At 40.2% G+C, this 21,864-nt stretch overlaps 1 protein-coding gene across 1 annotated transcript in view; it reads right to left on the bottom strand.

The window, feature by feature from the left end:
* Positions 1-21,864, bottom strand: part of rftn1b (raftlin, lipid raft linker 1b) — a 125,050-nt gene that overhangs the window by 102,087 nt on the left and 1,099 nt on the right. Inside the window, exons 2-3 of the mRNA XM_004568534.6 lie at positions 21,155-21,857; positions 3,051-3,234 (exon numbers count right to left, since the gene is read on the bottom strand). Of these exons, the coding sequence (XP_004568591.3) occupies positions 3,051-3,198 (148 nt within the window). The 5' untranslated portion in view covers positions 3,199-3,234; positions 21,155-21,857. The remainder of the gene's footprint in view (positions 1-3,050; positions 3,235-21,154; positions 21,858-21,864) is intronic.

Genomic DNA, 21,864 nt, shown 5'->3' with positions numbered 1-21,864 from the left:
GCTCAACTCGGCAGACACACACACACACACACACACACACACACACACACACACACACACACACACACACACACACACACACACACACATATATTTTAAGAGATGAACAAAGGCAGAAACATAGACAGAGGCGCACTGACAGTGACAGAGCGATAAGGCAAGACAAAACTGATTACAGTAAGTACCAACCCCCATCATTAAAGAGCATACTTGAAGATAATAATGTGGCCATGAACCAATGACAAACGCACGCAGTTCAACAAAAGGGAGGCACCCATCCACCTCCCGCTACCCCTTCAAGCCCCACCCTCATGTCAGGTCCCATATGACGGAGGATAGAAAGCCTCCCTGCCCCCCGGACGCCCACATTCCCCGGCTCCTTCATCCATCCAGTCCAGTCCGCCTGACAAACTAATGGAGACTAATCAACTGCCAGGACGAACACGTTGCACACTACATCTCCCTGCTTCCCGTACCATCCCCCCGCCTCCACTGCAACAACCGCCACCCCACCAAAACTCACCTCCCGCAATCATTTTAGCTATAACTGTCAGGGGCAGAAATAACAGAGTGATAGCTATATATAGCACCCTGACTCTCCGCTGGCCTAGTACATACACATACACACTAACGCACAGCCTTGTCCCTGCGCACATTCATTCCCCATTAGCTCACCTTAACCTTTATGACCTCCATTATGCGTGTGACCTTATTCTAATCCTAATTCTAGATATAATGTTAAATTAACCTTCACCTGAACGCTGGAGTCAGCGTCTGTCTATTCAGTAGCTACAGGTCGGCAGGTAAGTTTACACTTTGTAAATGAATGTCTTTTCCAGCAACACAGAAACCAGTGAGCTGAGTGTGTTTACACAGAGTCTGACAGTTGGATTCTAATCATTGAAAGCACAATACCCATTTGCCTATGTTTTATCTGTTTTTAAAAGTATCATCCAGGTTATGACTAATAGCCTAATAATAATGTGGGATTAGTCTTCTAAACGGCCCGAGGTGTGTGTATGCTTCAGTGCGGTTTCTTTGTTTTGATTCTGCGGGCAAGCTGCAAAATGTCATGGGAGTGAACTGGAAGCAAAGCTGAGTCTTTGAAAAATGAAAAGTACGCCTTGCAGTTGAAAAAGAGGAGGGAGCTCTGCTTTTGGGGGGCATTAGCAAAATTACTTTCCTGTAACAACAGCATGAAGAATAATGGTTATGTTAGCATGCTTTGATTAGTATTGCACACTTAATTAGGACCAAAATCTTGTCCGTGTGCGTGCAGACTACTAATGCTGTCTCCTCAGATGACCATAACATATATATCAATATATGTATTTATATATGCATTGTGTGTGTGTGTGTGTGTGTGTGTGTGTGTGTGTGTGTGTGTGTGTGTGTGTGTGTGTGTGTGCCTACATGTTTGCACCAAGCACGCAAACAGAAGAACAAAGTGTGTAAAAATGAGTTTTTTAGCAGCCACCGTAACTAAGCACATATTTTCTTTATCTCGTGAGTCTGTGTGATTCATGCCAGCAAAATGCAGCTCAGGAGACACCTGCTGCAGTGGGAACTACCACAGAGGCAGTTTGGAGTGTAGTGGCATTGTGTCTATGTGTCCTTCTGTCCTTCTGCCTGCCTGTGGACAGATTCTGTTAACACACTTTAAAGACCGGTTTAGTCTGACACCTGTGCCGTCATTCCCTGCACTTTAGACTCCCTATAATGTTTATCTTTATCTGATTTAACTTAGGTTAAGTTAAACCAGATAGGTCAAAGATGGATGTGGTGTGAGTACTCTCACCACAGCTGCAGCTGGTGTAATCTCATTGCTTAAAACTAGTTCAATTTAAAATACTGTACCTAGAATTCTGTGCCGCTTACTTGAAATCCAAGCAGTTTTCACACAAATCATCTTATTAGTAGACGTTTCGTGCCATAACAAAAGTGAAGATGTGTGCTCCTCACATGCATTACAAAACATACAATGTAATAGCCAAACCATGAAGTTTGGTCTCTGCATCTCAGGAAACAGCACCAACCTTCATTTAGGACAGGAAGTAGAGGCGGGGGGATTTCTGCCTGAATCTATGTGAATATGTGGGCATCGGTATATGGATTCTACCCTGTAAAAACAAATGAATCATTTCCATATTTCTTTCCATGGCTCAAGCAGTCTCAGTTTGACTTTAGGCGTAATCTTCATCGTTAGCATGTCCACTTTCTTTCCAGCCCACCAGGCAGGTCGGAGAGCACAGACATTCAGGGCAGCTGAATCATTGTAAAATCACAGTAAAACTAGCTGAAGAGAAACAGCTTTGTGACCTTGAACAAAAACGTCCATCACCGCAGCAGGCCACCTTTTACTTTGTTTGCATCCCCTGCTAGCAGCTTGGACCCTACCTCCCATAATTGATGGTCGCCAGCAGGAAGTTTGACATGGATTGGTCTGGAAAGTTCTATATCATTAGCATGACGTGAAAGCATGACTGACTAATTGTCAGAAAAGAAATTATAATGGATGTTGCTATACAGGGAACAAGCACTAATTAACACTGTCATTACAAGAAAATGCTGATGAAAATTACAGCTTTTATTCCACGAGTGATAGATTTCTTCTGTGCCTTATATTTTATTTATTACTGGCTGTTTGATATTGTACTATTTTTAGAAGGGGACTAGACAGATTAATTGTACTGGAGGTAAAGAAAATCACACATAGAGCACAGAATGGTGTATTTTGTTGCAGGTAATCCCTTGGAAAACGTGTGAGGCACGCTGATCCCTTACTATGCAGAGATATGATGCAGCAAAAGCCTTGAGCTAGTCATATAATTTCAGCTGTGCATGTGAAAGATTAGATTGTTATGGCCCAGCAGCACAAAAAAAACATTAACATATCAGTTACAATACACTGATCAATAGCAGTGATTGTTGCACAGAGATTTGTGTACCTCAGTGGTAAATATTGTGGGTTGCACTCTAGCTGTGGTTTCTGAAATTAAAAGGATCGAAGGTTTCTTTGAACACATTTAAAAGAAGGTTGTCCGTCTTACCGTCTTTGCCGATGAGGAAGTCCAGGTAGCGGTATGTGTAGGCCATGCCCACCTTGGTCTCCACCTGTGGCCTCTTCAGGGTGGAGTAAATCTTCCCTGGACTGTTCTCCTCTGAAACTGGTTTCATCTTGCGTAACCCGCAGCCCATGGCTCCACAGTTTTTAGGTCACTCTTTACAAAGACCCTACAAAAAAATGGACAAAGTGCTTCTTTAGCTGAGCTAAAAAGTAGACATTGCATTGCAAAAAACAAAAACAATAAAAAGCATGATTTAAAATAGATTATAAAAAAAAAAAAAAAAAACTAGCGAAGACTTATTCAAATTTAAAGTAGAGCTCTTAACAGCTGACAGGCTCTTGTGATCACTGGGGAACAATTAGCATTCCATTGTGATGTTTCTGTCACTCACAAGTTCATAATAATTCAAAGACTTACTCAAAGTAAGTCAAATAACTCAAAGACTCAAAGACTTCTGAGATATAAGTGTTCTGTTTTCCATCTAACCGAGCTACAGTTGCAAGAGAGGTTTATCTTTTGCTTTGTGCTATGGAAACAAATTGAACGGGAACTACGGATGGATTTTAAACTGCAACTTATTGCTTATTTGAAAAATTATAATAGCAAATTATGTGAACTGTAAAACTAACTGTAACCCCCCCCCCCAAAAAAAAAAACAACAAAAAAAAACAACAACACCCGTGCACAGGATTTTGTGCACCAGTGGTCAAAAACAATAAAATACAATAACAATATATAGCTACAAACCATAACTTGGCTTTCCAAGCTTTGCAAATGGCCAAAAGTACAATGTTGGCTCTTGCTACTATAATCAAAATGGGTATAATTTTGTTGTGTTCATATCTGCTGTGAGTTTCAATTGAGAGTTTTAATTCCTTGTTGACCACCCTATTAAATAAAGCTGTTTCCATTGATTGATTAATTTGCAGACGAGGTAACTGTTTTGATCCAATGAAATTAAAAAGTTGTTAAAGCTGCTCAACTTTTTTAAATTCCTCCAGATGTAAAAATGTCAGCAGATAAAAATAAAAGATGTGTAATTTGGTCTTTTTTTACTGAATGAAACAGGAAGGTCGGGGTTAAGTGTCGTATGGTAGTCCAGTTATTGACCTTTTTTGCTACATTAGATAAATTTGTAGTACAAATTTGATTTACCGCTCATTTTATGATTGTTTTTGTTTCATGTGTTTAAATGATCACACACGTTTGAATGGCCAATGCCAAACAAATGCAGACGATTCACTCTGGTGGTCACCCAAAAGAAGAAGACTACATCTGGGAAATTACAAAACAGTTAAGATTTCACTGAGTACTAACCTCTTCACAGTAAAGAGGACAAAACCCTGGGTGCAGACCTACAGAAGTGAATAAAGCTGTCTAAATAACAAACAAATCTCCTAACCATATCAGTGCATATGTGATCACATTTTCCAGCTATGCATGTGAAAGGAGCATTAGTTTAAATTTCTATGACCGAGTAGGGCAAAATCACTTTAATGGATCTGTTACAATGCACGGATCAATAGCAGTGATTACTGCGCAGAGGTTTGTGTATCTCATTGGTAAATATTGTGGATTACGTTGTGGATTTTTGGCAAACCTAAGTAAGTGGTTAGGTACAGTCTCACAGGTCCTCAACGAGCCAGGGTTTAAAATAAAGCTGTTTAAATAACAAATAGACTTTCTAACCATGTCAGTGTGAAGAATGTGTAGTTCTTGTGCATCACTGATTCTTTATTCTAATTTTAGGTGATAATTATTTATCTGTAGTGAATGCCTAGTGTGTGGCCATTCTATATGATATAGCTTTACTATTTCATGAAATAGTCAAATGTCTCAGTTTCAACATTAAAAAAAAATGTTTGTGAATAACAAACAGCTTTATGAGATTTGCAAATCACTGCATTCAGTTTATATTAACATTTTACACAGGATCTCAACTGTTTAGAAACAGATAATGGAAAACCTCCATTGTAGTACTAGTACCTGATAGTGTACAAAGTGTTTAAATAACACACTTATTGATATCAGTGAGCATCCCTAAGCAAGGACCAGACATGCACATGGACATGTATACACACGTGCAGGAAAGCAAAGATTCTTCAGACGGAAAACTAATAAAGGACAGCATGTTTGGTAAACCTCTGTACATTAACATGAATAAATAAATATTCTTACAACCTGATTCCTAGGGAGGCCAAATTAGCAACAACCAGGGAGTGAGAGGCCTTAAAGGGCCAGTACTACAGATGCCACCGTGTCCCAAATGCTTTGTGCCAGCACCACTGCCTCTCTCCAGTGGCTTCATCTGGGAATAGGTGACATTTCATTGTGTTCCACTGATTAAACTCAAGAACGGATGGATGGATGGACAGATGGACAGATGGATGGCAGTGGCGCCCTCTTATTCCACCTTACCTAATGAAGATCCCTCTCTATTACTCCATTATTCTCTGTACTAATTACAGCACATCGAAGGGGTTTGGCAGAATCGGAGTTGACCGTTGCTTCAGAGACAACAGGACAGGAAGTGAGGAGGGGCACGGGGGTTCCGACGTAGGAAGGAGTGGGAGGCAAAAAAAGGAACCAGCTGCAGACGGGGCTCTGTTAATGAGGTGAACGGCAAGAATGAAAAGGTGAGAATCAATCAAGGCAGAAAGAGGAAACAGGGGTGGCCGGGTTGGAGATTGTTCGCATAAAAGGGGTTTGGGTGGTGGGGGGGCAGCGGGTAATGCATGGCAAGTAGAGTCCGGAGAAAAAAGAGAGCGTGCAATTAAAGTCGGCTGAATAGAAAAAGGATGATCAGCATACAAGATGGAAACAGAGAGAAAGAGTGAGATTCATCACGGACGTCTTTGTTGGGCTTTATAAATCTCAACGTGTATAACAGTCATATTTCTCCAGGCCTTGTAATAGCGCTCAGAAATGGACCACAAGCTGATGGATTTATAGCTAATACCAGAACACAAGCACACAGCTACCAACCCAGCAATGCAAAGACGCTAAGGATGACTTCACTGGATCCCTGAACGCCTACGTTTGCTTGAAAAGTGAAAGGACACTTTTTTTTCCTCGATACTTTTGCAAACATGTCAGATGTCCAGCAGATTTAGACCCCAAACTGTCCAGCTCTAAAGAAATGGTGCTAACCAGCTAACCTAACACGCAAGAACAAAAGGTTAAGAAAAGATCCCCATGCAACACATAATGAGTACAAAATGTGTATGAAAGTAGATAAATAGCATGAACAGGTTTTTACACCTGTAATCAAGAGGAATGCACAGAGGGTGATGTTAGTGAATGGTTGAAATTATACTGAATTGACTCTCTTTTAATATCCTGAAAATATTGCATTTTACTCTCAACCAGATTTAGACATAAAGGTGAAATCTTTAGAAACTGGTCAATCAGCTTTAGCCCAGAAAACAGTATCCATGTTTGGGGGGGGGGGGGGGGGGGGGGGGGTTGTCCTCTTGTTTTGTACAGTGAAAGCTTCAGAAGCCTTCTAAATAGTTGCAGCATGTTTCTTATGTACTGAGGCATTATCTGTTTCCCACTCAGCACGTGCCAAGCAGGACTAGTGTCTTGCTTCCGTTTCAAGAACACAAAAGCCAAGCACAATCTGCAGAAGATGGCACAGTCAAAGTCTCTAAAAGCGCTTCAGTCTCCCCTTAAATTGTCACTCAGGACTGCACTACACAGTGCTACAGTTCATCGCGCAGCATCACAAATGACTCTGCCATCAAAGAAAACAAAGTTTAAAAAAAGAGAAAAGATCTTTTTTCCCAAGTGTTGGATTCCTACTGTTGCCTACAGTTACTTGTAAATAGCTTTTATCATTTCTCCCTCTACCCTGGAGAGAGAAGGAACAACAAGAGGGAAGGCGAGGCTCTGTCATGTAGTCTACACGAGATGGAGAAGAAGTAGTCAGAACAATGGGATGTGGAGGAAAGGGGATGGGTTGTGGGGGGTTCTGGGAGGGGTGTTAGAGGAAAACAAAGTAAAAACTGAAGGAACTCGTATTTGCATAGCTCCTTGAGCCCAGAGAGGAGGCAATGTGAGGTGAAGCCAAATGGGAGTATTTTTAGAGTTGAACCGATGGAGGAAATGTGACTTATTTATAATTTTTGAGGCACTTTCTTGCCAGGAAACTCTCATCTGAGGTTGAAGCTCTGGCCAGTTGTAGCACTGAAATTGCCCCCCCTCTGAAACAGAGAGTTAGGGATGCTTTACAGGGCTGACAGATACTGGGTAGTTATGGGAAAGAAAAAAAAGACAGGAAGAGGGCCATTGATTTCCCTTTTGCTGAATTAGCAACGATCCTTTTGCCATTTTGCTCCATCTTTTTTCTCTTGCTAATGGCATTTTGAGGTTTTATTTGATAAGAGGTTTTATTCGATAAGATTCCCTTCTCATAAGCCAAGATTGACATTCAGATGCTTTGTTGTGGCTGTGATGCACTTAGTTTTGGCCCTTACAACAAAAACATCCCATAGCACTTTGTATTGTGCTGAATGCGATAGACAACATGAGGGGAGACGTTTCCCTTGTCCTGCTGCTTTTTTTCCCCATCTGTCAATCAACAACAATGATTCAGTCCAAAGGTCTGCCTTTCTTTCTGTGCTCACATTGATCCCTTGAGTTCATCGCCTGTCGTCTCTTAGGATTTGGCACATTATTAGACCTAAACAAATAGATTTTCAGACACTTAAGGGCTGGAAATCTCCACAGATATATTATCACCAGGCACATATTATTATTTTTTTATGACTGTAAATTTAGCATTTGATTATTGCACATTGTTGTTATTATTATTATTATTAAATTATTAGTAGTAGTAATAGTATTATTTACTTATTGAAATAGTAAGGATTCTGAAAAGCTAAACATCTGGCCACCAAATGAAAGTCTACAGCCATGAACTTCACTGTTCTTTTAGCTTTGTTTTGGTCTCTCTCAAAAGTCAATTCTACTTGCTTACTGTCGTAGGGTAGGACCCCACAGTATTAGAAGGAGAACCTACAGTAAATGACAAATCACTGGGAAGAAAGCACTTGGTTGGCTGAAAGAGTATGGAATAAGAAGCATAGAGAAGGCAGAAACACCAACAAACAAGCCAAACACAAAGCAAGACAAAACAACACAGACAAAAGTTAAACACATTAGAAGAGAGAGCAGAAAAGCAGCTTCAGTCTGTGGTAGCAAAATTCAGGAATGGATTACGGTGGCCTAATGTAGAGAGGATGTTTGTCTCCCAAACTGATAGTTGAGCCCACAGAAGAGGCGCCTCACAGCTGAAGGCACAAGAAAGTTGCCGTCCGAGAGCATTTAAGTATAATATGAGGTTTTTGAGATATGATGGGACCTGATCATTCAGAACTTCAGCAGAAGGATTTTAAACTATAAACTGCATTTACGAAGCATTCATTTAAGAGTAGCCCGTAGACTGGGTAAGTCATTGTTGGCGTACTCTCGCTGCAGAGTCAACTAAAAATGGATAACACGCTAAAAGGTGGAGATCAAAACCTTTTACTTATGAAAACAGCCTCACTTTCTACCAAATTCTAATTGTTATCCTTGTATGTGTCTTGGATTTGGTACTGTGTATGGTTGGTAATTGAGAACATTATGGAACAATTGAAAATCTTCTATCTGTAAAACCAAAACAATGAAATAGTCTAAAAGGTGCCCAGAAAGCCTCCTGAAATGTACAAAGACAATAAGTCTTTGTAAATTTGTCAATACATCCAACAGCCTTCAGAATATGAACATTATTAATCTTCTGTTAATGAAAATATTGAATTGAGAAGCTTTACATTCCAGTTTCATAATTAGGAAATTGCACATCAGTGTGGACGATGATCGCACAAAACCCCGTCTTCAGCTTACAGGCTTCACAATACCAAATGAGTTACTTAATGCTGTCTGACTGAGACCTTCCCCACATTACAGGACCGTGTTACAAGGCTTTGATAGTAACATTGCTGAGATCAAACCCAGAAGCATGGGAAGCTTCAGAGTGGATTAATGCAAGAAGACATTAATTAGGACACTGTGTTCGTGTGTTCTTCCCTGTGTAGTCTCCCTTTTAAGCCTACTCTCTTCTTTTCTCACTCTCTCTCTCGCTTTGTCTCCCTCACCCTCTTTGGCTTCTTCTGACTTTTGATCTTTTACAATCTGACAAGTAAAGGGGCGCTTGACTGTGTATGGTGATGGGTACTGCTGATCCAGTATCATCCATGGGTATTGTGAGGAGTACTGCCAAGAGCTCTACAAGGCTGAGTGGTTAGAGAGACCGCCATGAAAATGAGCGGACAAGACCGGCCTCACATGAGGAAAAACAGCACTGGTTGTTGGCCGAAATGCATTGAGTGACTCATGTCTATGCTTTCTTGACAATCAACCCCTCGTAATGACTTATTTTGAGAAAAATGCATTTGCTTGTTGTCCAAAAAGTCCAGAAAACAGTGTTGGAACAAACCAATGTGGAAGTGCAGCCCCTTGAATGGCCGCTTAAGGCTGGTTCCAATCTCCTGTGACAAAATGCCCAACTTTACAAGAGAAATGAATACTTTGTTAGCCTGTTTCTGTGTCTTTCTGCCATACACTATGCTAACACCAGCATCTCTGATCCAATTAAATGATTTACCGCTTTACCTGAACATGCTCAACTGTCAACTTTGTCTTCAGGCTGGAAATGAATAAGCTATATGATGTGTCTCTGTCTCTTATCCTCAGACACTCCCTATATCCAAGTTGTTGAGCCTAAAAACTAATAACTTGTAGTTCTTGCTAACATTATCTTAACTTTGCACTGCACACTTTTATTAAAATATGGTTGCTTGTGGCTTTAAAAACATATTGTGATGGATATACTCTTAAACACTTAAATGGCGGTGACTCTGTTAGGTGGAAGCAAAAAGAAGGTGAGTACGGCTCAGTGGGTGTGACATCTTTAAGCTAAACAAAGAGACTTTTGCTCAACTACCAACAACTGCTGTTGTCATAATTTCAGCGTGGTTTTGCACAAGTGGTTGACTTTCACGAGTCGCCTTTTTGTTCTCTCTTTATAAAAAAACAAAGTTGTACGTTTGAAGTGACGATTAATTTTGTCCAATTTTTAGCTGAGACTGCACCTGGACCCCATTTATAATTATATCATCATGTATAAACAGTGAATACCATAGAATAATAACTGCTGGATGGTTAAATTTCACTCACCTTTAGTTGGTGATCTGTTAAAAAACTGATGACATACACTCTCAGCACACTGACTTAAGTCACTGCCGGTCTTTGGTATATTTGGGAAAACCCCTTTACCATATGCTGCCACGTATACGTGTTACCATGGTTACCGCATTAACCATACTTCCGGGCTAGACTACATATTTGAATAATGATTTTGTAACAGTTCACCATCAGCAGATTCACATTTGCCAGCATGCTATTGCTGAAAAATCTCACAATCCTGCAGTTTCTCTGCATTACTTTTATACAACAGTCTTATGTGACTCACGAGTTTACTAGCTAGACCAAAACCCTTCCTGACCCTCTCTGACCCTGGCTCTAGTCTCCACCAGTGACTGGCTGGCATCGGTCTAAATGAACTAGTCGACACTGGTAATATTGATTGAACTAAACAACTTAGTTGTGAAAGCACCAGTTGCCTAAATTTAACATGACTTTCACGAGTGTTTTTTTGGGAACAGACTCTTACAAAAAGCCTTGTTCATGGAGAAATCACCAGATTAGCAACTGATTTTTCCAATAACTCGGCCTCAAAAACGTCCTTCACTAACCCTCTGAGTTTCTGTCTCATTTCTGCTGCTTCGGGTGACAGCATGAGCTAAAAGCCTGAGAAGGTTTGCACACTTTTGTTGGAAATCCCCTACTCTTCCCTTTCTTTCCTCTTTTGCCCTTGCCACCCTGAATCTTCAACTGTGGGAAAACAGAGAGGATGGAAAAGAAGAAAGAAAAAAGACAACGGACACTCAGGCAGGATGTTAACGCTGTGACCTTTTGTAATGACACGGTCCTTTCAAGAGAACGACCTACACTAAGTGCGTTTACATGCACTAAGTAACCAGGTTATTCAGAGAATCAGGTTAAAAGCGTTTACATCCCCTGTAGTATCATGGTTATGGTAGATATGTGTTCATTCGGTGCCTTAGAAACCAGATTGTGTGTTCAGCGAAAGTGTACAGTAACAGTAAATTTTGCTTCCCGTTTTTGTCTTTTTATCATGTTCCAGAGCCCACGTAAAGCACAGCAAGAGACAGACAGACAGGCAGAAAGCTAGAACTAGGCTCTGCTGCAATGTTCAGCTTTCAAAATACTTCCTTAGATGTATATAGAGCACTATACAAGGTGGACTTGCATGCATCACTTATTTTAAGCTGTGTTTCCTTTTCCATAGTGTGTATATAAAAGCCGCACATAGCCACCATAGTGGCACAGATTCCTTGTTGACTCTACATACTAAAGCCTCGTTTCATTTCTGCCGTGCTGGCTTGTTTTTATTATATTGACCAGAAAGGGTAGCGCTAACGCTAGCAACTAGATCGATGAACTACATGTATACATTTCGACACTCACTGACACTGAAGCACTTTGGATGGGCGGCACCACACATTAAGGCATAAAACGTAACCAATTATTTTACTTAAATATGAACCAGAAGATACAAAAACGGTTGAGAGGTCAGGTTTAGCAATCTGAATTGGTGGATGATGAGGCCTAGCAGACAGCACTGAGCCACAGTCAACACACACAGTCTCAGCACACATCTCAGTCACCACAATCATGGCCCCTCCTACTTAAAAGCCGTTACAAAATCCAAATGGGTGAATTTATTATTATTTTTAAACATAAAAATATTAACCAATTATGAGGCAGAGGAGAAAATTCACATGGAATCCAAAGACGCGTTTCATGCTGTAAAGTTGGGTATTTTAAAATGGTGGGATTGACTCGCTTTTGGAGCAAGCCTCAAGTGGCTGATCAAGGAACTGCAGTTTTTGGGATTTTAGTATGACCACAAAAGTTGATACTTGCTCTTTCACTGTTTGCAAAGTCACAATGTCGTTATTGGTATATTATGAAAGGTCTTATCATCATCCATCTTTAAAAGTGTTTTGGGAATCATGCATGAAAACAAGCAGAGAAAAACACAATCTGGCTCGCAAGCAAGCATCTCAGTGTCTTTCAGCCTATGTTAGTAAAAGCAGAACTGGATCATAGCAAGCATAAAAATGAACAGTGAAAAGTTGGATCATAATGTACGAGTTGATATTTTTGCTGATCGTTGATATTTATGTTCACCATGATACTGGGTATCTGACTTTGAGATAAATGAGTATGTTTTAGTACTGATTATGTTCATTCTTTGGTCAGTAATTCTTTTACTGTAGTTCTCTTAAAGCACCAACAGTAGTAACATCTTGCCTAGCATCTGAGGGAAATTCCTTTTTTTTACTGCATTATGTAGCTACATTTCAACTATGAATGCTGTAGTTACATTTGAATGAGTTTAGATAACATTAAACTGGCACCCTATGGCGGACCTGCAATCTACAATATATATTGCATTCAGAGGAAAGTTCTGTTATATCCCCAGAAACATCTGGGTTATTTTCCCATAAATTCTAAATTATTCTGGGTAAAACTGCACAGCTTGACAGAGAAGGTGAGTTATATTATTTTACATTATTAAAAACAGTTTTAGGGAACACTGGTGACTACTACGGATGTAGATAATCACAAGTTACCATCATGAAGGTGCATTACATTTATGTGCAGCTGCATTTCTAATTAGTAACTGGTAAAAACAGTGATGGAAATCGTCAGTACTGAACTAAGGAGATGCTGCAGTGTGTTACAATAGCTGCAGAAGATAGAACAAACTGGTTTCAAAAATTAAACTGATTAAAGTGATGAGTAACATTCAGAGAACACTGAATCTTACAAAAAAGCTTCAAATTGGAAATGTTTCCAAATCAAACCTTTACTTACTCTCAAAAAGATGGCCATGGTTACTAAAAGAGACATTTTACTTCTTCCAACTCATTGAATTTATATTTCCTGTGAATGCCCAAGGACGATACATAATGGCAAGTGCGCGGCACAAAGTAAAAATGGAAGATAGAGGGTAACGGGTTTAGGCAGAGAAAATCATCAAATAAGCAACGCGGTCTAGCCAAGAATCTCAGCCGTTAGCATCTATGTGGTTTACTACAGCCTTGGCCAACCTCTCCTTATGGTCTCAAGGCCCGGTTACAGCCCATCCACACACACACACACATATCCCCACAAACACATTCATCGAGGGAGCTATTGCCATGGGAACCAACCCCTCTATGACTATTCCCTTCTCAGGAGAAGAATAGGCACCAATCTGTCCCAACCTCTCGCTTTTTTTATTGTCAGATTCTCTCTTTCTTCTCTTGTTGTGGCTGCTATAAGCTCTCAGCCCACCTCATCACCTGGACTGATTCCCTGTTTCCTGGTCTCCTCTTTCCACCTGTTTCCCTCCTCTCCTCCCGCATGTTTTTGACAGTCATGAGTTTGATTTGTCATGCATAATCTATCCACAGTGGGATTTGTACATTTCTCACAAGTGAAAAGCAAAACATTATTTCAAGTCAACCTGCACAAAAACCTGTCTTGGTTGTTTTTGCGCTGTAGCCAAAGAAACATGGTGAAAGAAAGCTTGTCATTTCAAGAAAAACGAGAGAAGAATATCCTGTTAAACAGAGAAAACTTGCTGGTTGCCCCCTAAAACACGGAGGGGTTTGAAGAGATTTCCCGTGAGTGACTCATTGCTTTCTGTGAACTTGCTCCAGGCAGGTCATTTTTTATTAAAGCCAGCCGGAGCTAAGTTCTGAGATTTTCAGACACCCTATCGACATGTCCGTGTTGGACATTAACCAATCAATACTGCTGCAATTTTCTTGACCACCCATTACAACAGAAGTCAATTTGCCTTATAGAAATATCAAGAGGGGTGTTGTTTTCTTTTTCTGTGCTTTGAGGGTAAGCTGCTACACAACTGGCTGAACACTGGCTCTCTGGTGTTTGCCGTCTTGCCTGGAGGATTTATCCTAATATGCTGTCTCAGGTCTAGAAAAAAGCCAGAGGCTTGAATAACTTTGTATCTTCAAAAGCACGATCACTGTCATATTGCAGCCGAGTGAGGGAAAATAATCTTTGCCCAAAATCTTGTAACCGAGCATTTCAGACAGAAAGGATATGAGCTCCAACAAAGGCTGTCAGGAGCAGTCAGGATGGCCAGCCTAGTCTCATTCCTGGTGCACCAGTTAGCCTTGCTCATTTACAGAAAAAAGGAGTTCGCTGGTGTCAGAGCTTAATGCACCTGGTTAAGGCTTGAGTGAGGCAGTTCTGTCACTCTCAACTCATCATTTCAGTGCATTTTTCAGTGCACAGGTGTGCTTTCCTAAATCTAACCAAACAATTTAGTTCCAAATCCTAACTTAGCCTGGCGTAAAATTAAAAACAAAAAACAGCATAAAGAAAAGCAGTACAAAACACTGAAATCCCTCACTGACAAACCTACCACCACCATGCCTCTTCATCTCTTAGTGGCCAATATTATCGCTGCTGATGCATCAGGGCAATGAGGCCTAAGAACACCATTTGCATAATGCAGAGATGCGGGTAGTTTCTGTTTAAACAGTATTATATTACAGCTGGGGATGAGAATACACTGGGATGACTTCCTGACCCTGTGAATACCCTAATAGAGAGTCGGTGACATTGTACCTCCAAAACAGTTTTGTCTGATAATCGCCTGCCTTCCAAGCACAAAGGGGGTGTTTCAGAAGTCGAGCATTTAGTCTGGATAGCGATTGTTTTTTTATTTTTTATTTCAAAAACTGATCGGATTGTACCATTCCTCTGTCTGACTTCCTGCCCTCGTCATAAGCTCTATGCAGCATGACGAAGCTTCCATCAAAAATAACCTTGGTGCTTAGTATAAGTGATGCAGAGCAAAGAAGCGCTTGTGGGATGTTTCTGAAATGCGCTGCGGTGCATCTAGTGGAATCACAAGGATTGGCTCAGTGGACGCAATTAGTTCCGGCGGTCGTGTCGTAGCCAAAACAGGACGCAGACACCTGCAGTGTGATTCAATCATGAGGACTTCAAAACCTCCTGCCTTATCTAGCAGCACATGATGTTTACTGTTTAATCATTCAATTAAAATTATGCCAATTATGAATTCTTGTTTAACAAATGACATCAGTTTGAGTCCTAAATACGCATTGTCATGGAAATTTCTGCAATTATACATTAAATATCCCCTAGTATCCATTTTCTCCTTCTGAATGCATATAATATTGATATTAGGGTTGTTAGTCACCCTCAAGCATAGCGAATATTTACTGTTTTTCACAATCCAAATCCAATTGTACATATAGATAGATAGATAGATAGATAGATAGATAGATAGATAGATAGATAGATAGATAGATAGATAGATAGATAGATAGATAGATAGATAGATAGATAGATAGATAGATAGATAGATAGATAGATAGATAGATAGATAGATAGATGGTTTATTCTGTCATACATACTCAGTGCAGAGGAGTGTGCACATTATGGTTTGTACCAACCAACGTTTGCCAATTACCTTAATCAAATTTCACACCCCACAGGGGGATAGACTGTGCCCGGATCAGATAGCAAACATAAGTTGATTAAAACATGTTTGCTAAAAGACTGGAGTGAAAGAAAATCAACACAGCTTTAGGAAATACACAAACTGCTGGCTGAGAGAGAGGATGAAAAAACATCTGAAAAAATATATAACTGCTACTGTGTGCTGTAGAAAACAGGTTTAAATGGTTCAGTGATGAACATTCAAGAATACAATATCAGACTGATTTGTTCACCTGATTTTACCAAAAATAGTACAAAAACAACATGTCAAATGTTTGCTGAAGATATTTTTGAAGCTGCTACAGAGCCGTGCTTACAACTGCAACTCATTTCTTTAAACAATACTTCGTAAGCATTTGATGAATGGCAATACCAGTTGTGCTAGTTTTGATGTAGTCTACTGTTGCAATGCTGCTGGAACACAAGAAGAATACATTGACTGGATTATATAATCTGTTGCTCCAAAACCTGTATATATCGATTAGCATTAACGCTGCACTAAGCATTAATCAAAAAACCTGATACTGAGGTTATAAATACTTGAGCACCAGTATCCCCAGTAATACTAAAACTACTTTCGGATTAGTTACTCATTTGCAGCTACTGTTCATGTGTTCAGCTGCTAGTGAGGGGAGGTACAGGCAGCCTTATAGCCCCTCCCCTCACTAGCAGCTAAACACGTAAACAGTAGTTGACATTCAAAACAACCAATGGACATTTTATGAGGAATTTTGTGAGCTCAGTAAAGCTTGTGTATCAGCAACACTTTTGAACAGTTGTCTGTTAAATTATTAACCTTTCCAGCAAACGTTATCATTAGCCTTTTAGCTTTAACAATCAATTGATTGTTAATAGCTGAAGCAAAGTGAGCTGTGCCCCAGAAAAGACTGCAGTCTTATTTATATATTTTTTCCTTGCATGGTGGATTTTTAACTGCAGTGTTTATTGACACTGGTTTCGGATGTGTTCCTAATCCAGTGTAGTCATTTCCACTATAGTAGTGCCTGCATTTAAAAGAAAATAGAGATATCTGCAATTCAGTATTGGTTTTGAGCATATAGATACTACAATCAATTCTCTGAACTGTGTAAGTTACTTTATGTAATGCAGATGATGATATTCCCAAATTCTTTGCAGTTTTATGTTGAGCAAAAACCTTCTTAAGCAATCATCCACAGAGTGGTGAAGTTTGAGTTTGAGTTTCATGTACAAAAGGTTTGCAATTTCTTCAGGTAATAATAATAAATCATTACTAAAGTCATAAATCTGTCGTTATAAATGTTAGCAAGTCATCAATAAAGGTTAATGAATCTGCCATTTAAAAAAAAATCATTTCAGTAGTATAAATGTTGTCAAAGTCATTAATAAAGAGTCATTAGACACACTCTAATAAGCTGTCACCAAAGGTTAGCAAGTTATTTGCATTTCTAAATGTTAATAAATCATTTATAAAGGCTTTTTAAAAACAATAATCAATCATAGCTGCAGGTGTAAATGTTGAAGGAAGAGGTTTTATATGTATATATTTGCACATTGTTAACAAACTTGACCTGCTGAAGCCTGATATTAAATTCAAATGAACTTTAGAAAGCATTTTTAACACAGAGTGGGGACATACGAGCAGGAGGAATGATTACATGTGCGCATGTGTGAATTGTACTAAGAAAGAAAACAAAGGCACCGTAAATGTCATGCAAGAGGGTGAACACCAGCCAGAGGGATTTTTCATAGCCTGGCAAACCATACATTGTTTTATTACTGGCAACTAATCAATAAAGCTGGCTACTGTGGCAAAACTTCAGAAATCTTTGTGGGGGGTTTTCTAATGGTGTGAGTAATACAAATTAATATCTAATGTACAAAGACTAGATGTAGATATTTGTACAAATTAAACCAGAATTATCTGCATATACAGTTACTATCACTAGTGGTACAGAGAGAATGTTTCTTGTGATTTCAGTGAATTAACCATTTGGACATGTGGTTACTTCACCTTTTGCCCTAAGAAATTGTGCTATTTTCAATGTCATATTACAGCAGGGTGAATTCCAAACCACAAACGCTTCCACATTTCCAAAAACCAGTCCGCAGAATGGTCAATGTGAGCGAAAGCCACATGGGGTTTCTCTGGCAAACTTTTTTTCCTTTGTGTGTGTGTTTGTGTTAACAGTGTTCGCTGCACGTGTGTTCATATTCTCAAGTCATATGTATGTATGCATGCTCACATGTGCAGCACAGCATGTGTTCAATGCATGTTAATACATGTACACTTTGATGTGCACAGTGTGATGACAGACCACATGGCTGTTGCGTGGTTATAGTTTCCTTCTGTTTACATACTTTGTGATCTTTCTCAATAAATTATCATGGCTTAGACTTAAATGTCTTTAAGTCAGTGTTACAGTTTTTTACAGCCGCTAGGACACATTTCCCAATACTTAGGTCACTTTTGCAAAACACTTCACACAATCCTCCTAACTGACCGTCAGCTTGGCAAAGCAGTTCATTTCACATTCAAAATGCACTACAACTACCAAAACACTTCATTCAGGTCTCAAATAAACTCATTCTTCCAGAACACTAGCAAAGGTTGACAGCCGACAAACACACTTTGTCACCCACAAAACAATGACCTAAAAAAACACTACACAGTGTTTTCTTGTGTAAAACAAGGACACATCTCTGTTTATAATTTCAATATATGTTACTGGAATGAATCAGACATCATGCAGAATTCGTTAATATTTGTTTATGTATTTTTATTTTTTTGCACTAAGTAATCCCAAAATACAAGAATTTGTATACACACCATCCACTGATACACATACAATAGTAATGCTAATCTACTCGGTCTCCTCCATTTGGCCACAGGTTCTCATCCACATCACATCTTATGTCAGCTAGGGCAATACACCTAGGAAATAATCTTCTGGCATGCCAGAATTGAAGGAGTTGAAAAATTGAAGGAGTAACACCTGTGTAGATGTTCATCTCCAATGAGAATAAGCTGTGGCTGGTTAAACTGCATTTTTAGATTTAAAATATGTTTCAATAAAATATTGCTGTTGAATTTTGCTGTCTTTTCAAGTTTTGCATTGTGTTATTGTTTTGGCCATAAGTTTAACAGTTTTGAAAACAGTATGTAAGCACATGCAAAATGTCCTGTCCGTACAAAGATTTTTGGCAGTTGTTGTGTCTGAGTGAGAAGATAATTCATGAAATTTGAGAGATGTAGTCATTGAATGCATTTTGTGCCAAAACAATGATAACTGGTCCTCAGTTTAGCCCACATAGACTTCTGTTGTGCTCACTGTGTGAGGAGTTTTGCAAACGTGACCTAAGTATTGAGAAATGTGTCCTAGCGTCTGTAAAAAACTGTAATGTGTGTATGTCTTTTGTGTGTAGGTGCACACGTTTCTTTAAAATTTTACTGTAAAAGCATCAGAGGGGAATATTTTGGCAGGCCCTCAAATACTTAAAGGGCTGTTTGAGGGTAGAATTAGGTTTAAGCTAGCAGCAATGAGGGTCATCACAACAATAAAAATGCTGTTTGTGTGTGTGTGTGTGTGTGTGTGTGTGTGTGTGTGTGTGTGTGTGTGTGTGTGTGTGTGTGTGTGTGTGTGTGTGAGACAGACAGCCTGAGACGGAGAGAACTCCTGACCCACCATCGCTGTAGCGTTAACACACCCCGACGTTCCGCAACTCACCAGCTGGAACTAATTAACAGCAGTTCACTCACTTTCTGTCTCTCTCTCTCTCTCTCTCTCTCTCTCTCATACACACACACACACACACACACACACACACACACACACACACACACACAGCGATTTTTCCTCACCCCCCCAGCTTTTCCTGTCTCTCATGCCCTCATCTTCCTTCACCCTGCCACCCTTCCCTCAACCCCCACCCTTCCTTTACCTCCTGCCATCCCTCAGCTTGTTTTTTCCCTTTAAACCGCCTCCTCTCATACATGCACACATGCATGTAGTGGATCACATAGTCTAGGCATGTAAACATCCACATGTGCTGACAGACATGGATTTACCAGCACGCATGCTGCACAACACAACACATGGGGAAACCCACTCCCTTGACACAGTGCAGTACAGTAGCACACAAATCACGCACTTGCTTGAATTTCTCCTCACTATTATAGAAGGCACTGTCAGGGTTTGGTCTGTGATTGGATCCTGGTTGAGATAGTTGGCATTCCCAGCACAACTCTGTACCATCCATCATACATGCAGTGCAACTTAAAAACAGCATGACCTATTGATGTGAATGTTTAAATAAAGGGTTTATTAATAGAGTAATAAACAGGTGTGGGGATGCAATGTAACACATTCACATTACTTTTGTTGGCAAACTCATAATTCCTAAAATCAGTGACAATCAGTCGTGTCACTTGCATTATAGAAGTTTTTTAAGTATCTAAAAAGAAAAAGATGAAGCATGCTTTTCATCTACATTTGCACAACAGTTACTTGACCTCAGTTACTCTCAGGGATATGAGACAATAATTTCGGGGAAGTCATACGACTTCTGAGGGGGAGATGTACATTTCTTACTAACCATGAGTGTAACCGTCAGGTCGGTGCAAACCACATCTATGCATGACAGAAGGAGCTATGTACTTCTGTGAACAAAACATCAAATGTTTACAAGCAGCTGCAACAGGTAACGTGTTAACATGAAGCTAGAACACTGGATCAGCAGCGATTTTCAAGCTGATCATGTGCCAAACCCAACCAAGGAGCCAAAACTTGATTTTCAACAAGTAAAAAAAAGCAGTGGTGAAGAGGTTTGTACCAGTGTACAAAGAAGAGGAAATGCTGCCTCTGCAGTAGAATCACTGTTAAAATTACATGTTTCTGCGCTCTATTGGCTGATAACTTAGTAACCTTGTTAACAGCTTTGTGATATTACTTAAAGATTTAAAGACAAGTACTCTTATTGTGATAGGGAGTTGTGCTGATATCTGTCATGTACAGTTTAACATCATATTGTTAACTGCCAGATAAAGAAAAAGTAAAGCATGGTTTGCAAGACACGGTACTTTTTACAGAGTAGATCCATAATGGATTACTTTTTAAAAGCATTAGGTGATGTGTAGTACAATACTTTTACCCGGCACTGATAGTGAATGAATACATTCAAATGAGTGCACGTGTGTTTGGCAGCAGTAAATTTATAGCTTGTTGCTTAATACACTGCTCAAAAGTCAGACTTGTGGCGTGCGGCAAGATCTAATGAATGAAATCTCAGCAGTAAACAACTGCTACCATGCAGTCCAAGTTTACAGTGGCTGCTGTCCAGAGACATGGGCGTGCGTACAGTAACACATCTGCTTGAAAGTTCAAATTCATTCACATGCTCAGGAGCATGGAAACACAAAACAAACTTACCTCTTTCACAATTTGCTTGAAAAGTTCACTGCTTGGACACAAACGCAGCAACTGGACCAGTGCTTCCTGCAGAGAATCGCATTCTACTTCGAGGGGGGGAGAAAAGCTCAAACGCAGGATGGGTTCAGGTCCTGTCCGACAAGCTGTCAAAGGCTGCCGCGGAGCTGGTTGGTTTAAAGGAACCACAATCCTCCGGGCAGGCAGGCAGGCAGGCAGCAGAGAAACAAGAGCGTTGATTCTGTGGGCTCAGCAGCAGCAGCTCCAGCGGTTTGCTTCGTCTTCCTCTTCACCACCTATTAGAGCTCAAACACACTTGCACGCTCACTGTGCTTAGGTCATGCTCAAAGTATGACTGTTGTATACCAATGTTTTGCAAGCACAGGGAAACCACATCCTGTCACATATTTACCTCCCTCTCCTGTCTCTCCTTTCCTTTTCAACCTATCTTTCTATGTAGTGCTCTCTCTCTTTTCCTGGGTCTTTCTCTCGCTCCCCTGTGATTGTCTGAAGCAACTGAGCGCTCTGACCCAGCGTCTGTTCAGAGCAGCCTCTCTGCCTCAATGTCTGTCTCTCCGGCAGCCGCACCAGTTCCACACGACTGACTGAAGAATCCATCTGAGGAGAGGACGGGGGAGAAGAGATGGGAGGGAGAGGAAAGGGAAAGAGGGAGGGGGAATGACAGAGGGGAAGCGGGGAGGGGGGTCTTCATT

The sequence above is a fragment of the Maylandia zebra genome, linkage group LG11 (genome assembly GCF_041146795.1).
Source record: "Maylandia zebra isolate NMK-2024a linkage group LG11, Mzebra_GT3a, whole genome shotgun sequence".
In the NCBI taxonomy this organism is placed as follows: Eukaryota; Metazoa; Chordata; class Actinopteri; order Cichliformes; family Cichlidae; genus Maylandia; species Maylandia zebra.
The sequence above is the reverse complement of the archived record's forward strand: the minus strand, read 5'-3'. Positions and strand labels throughout refer to the sequence as shown.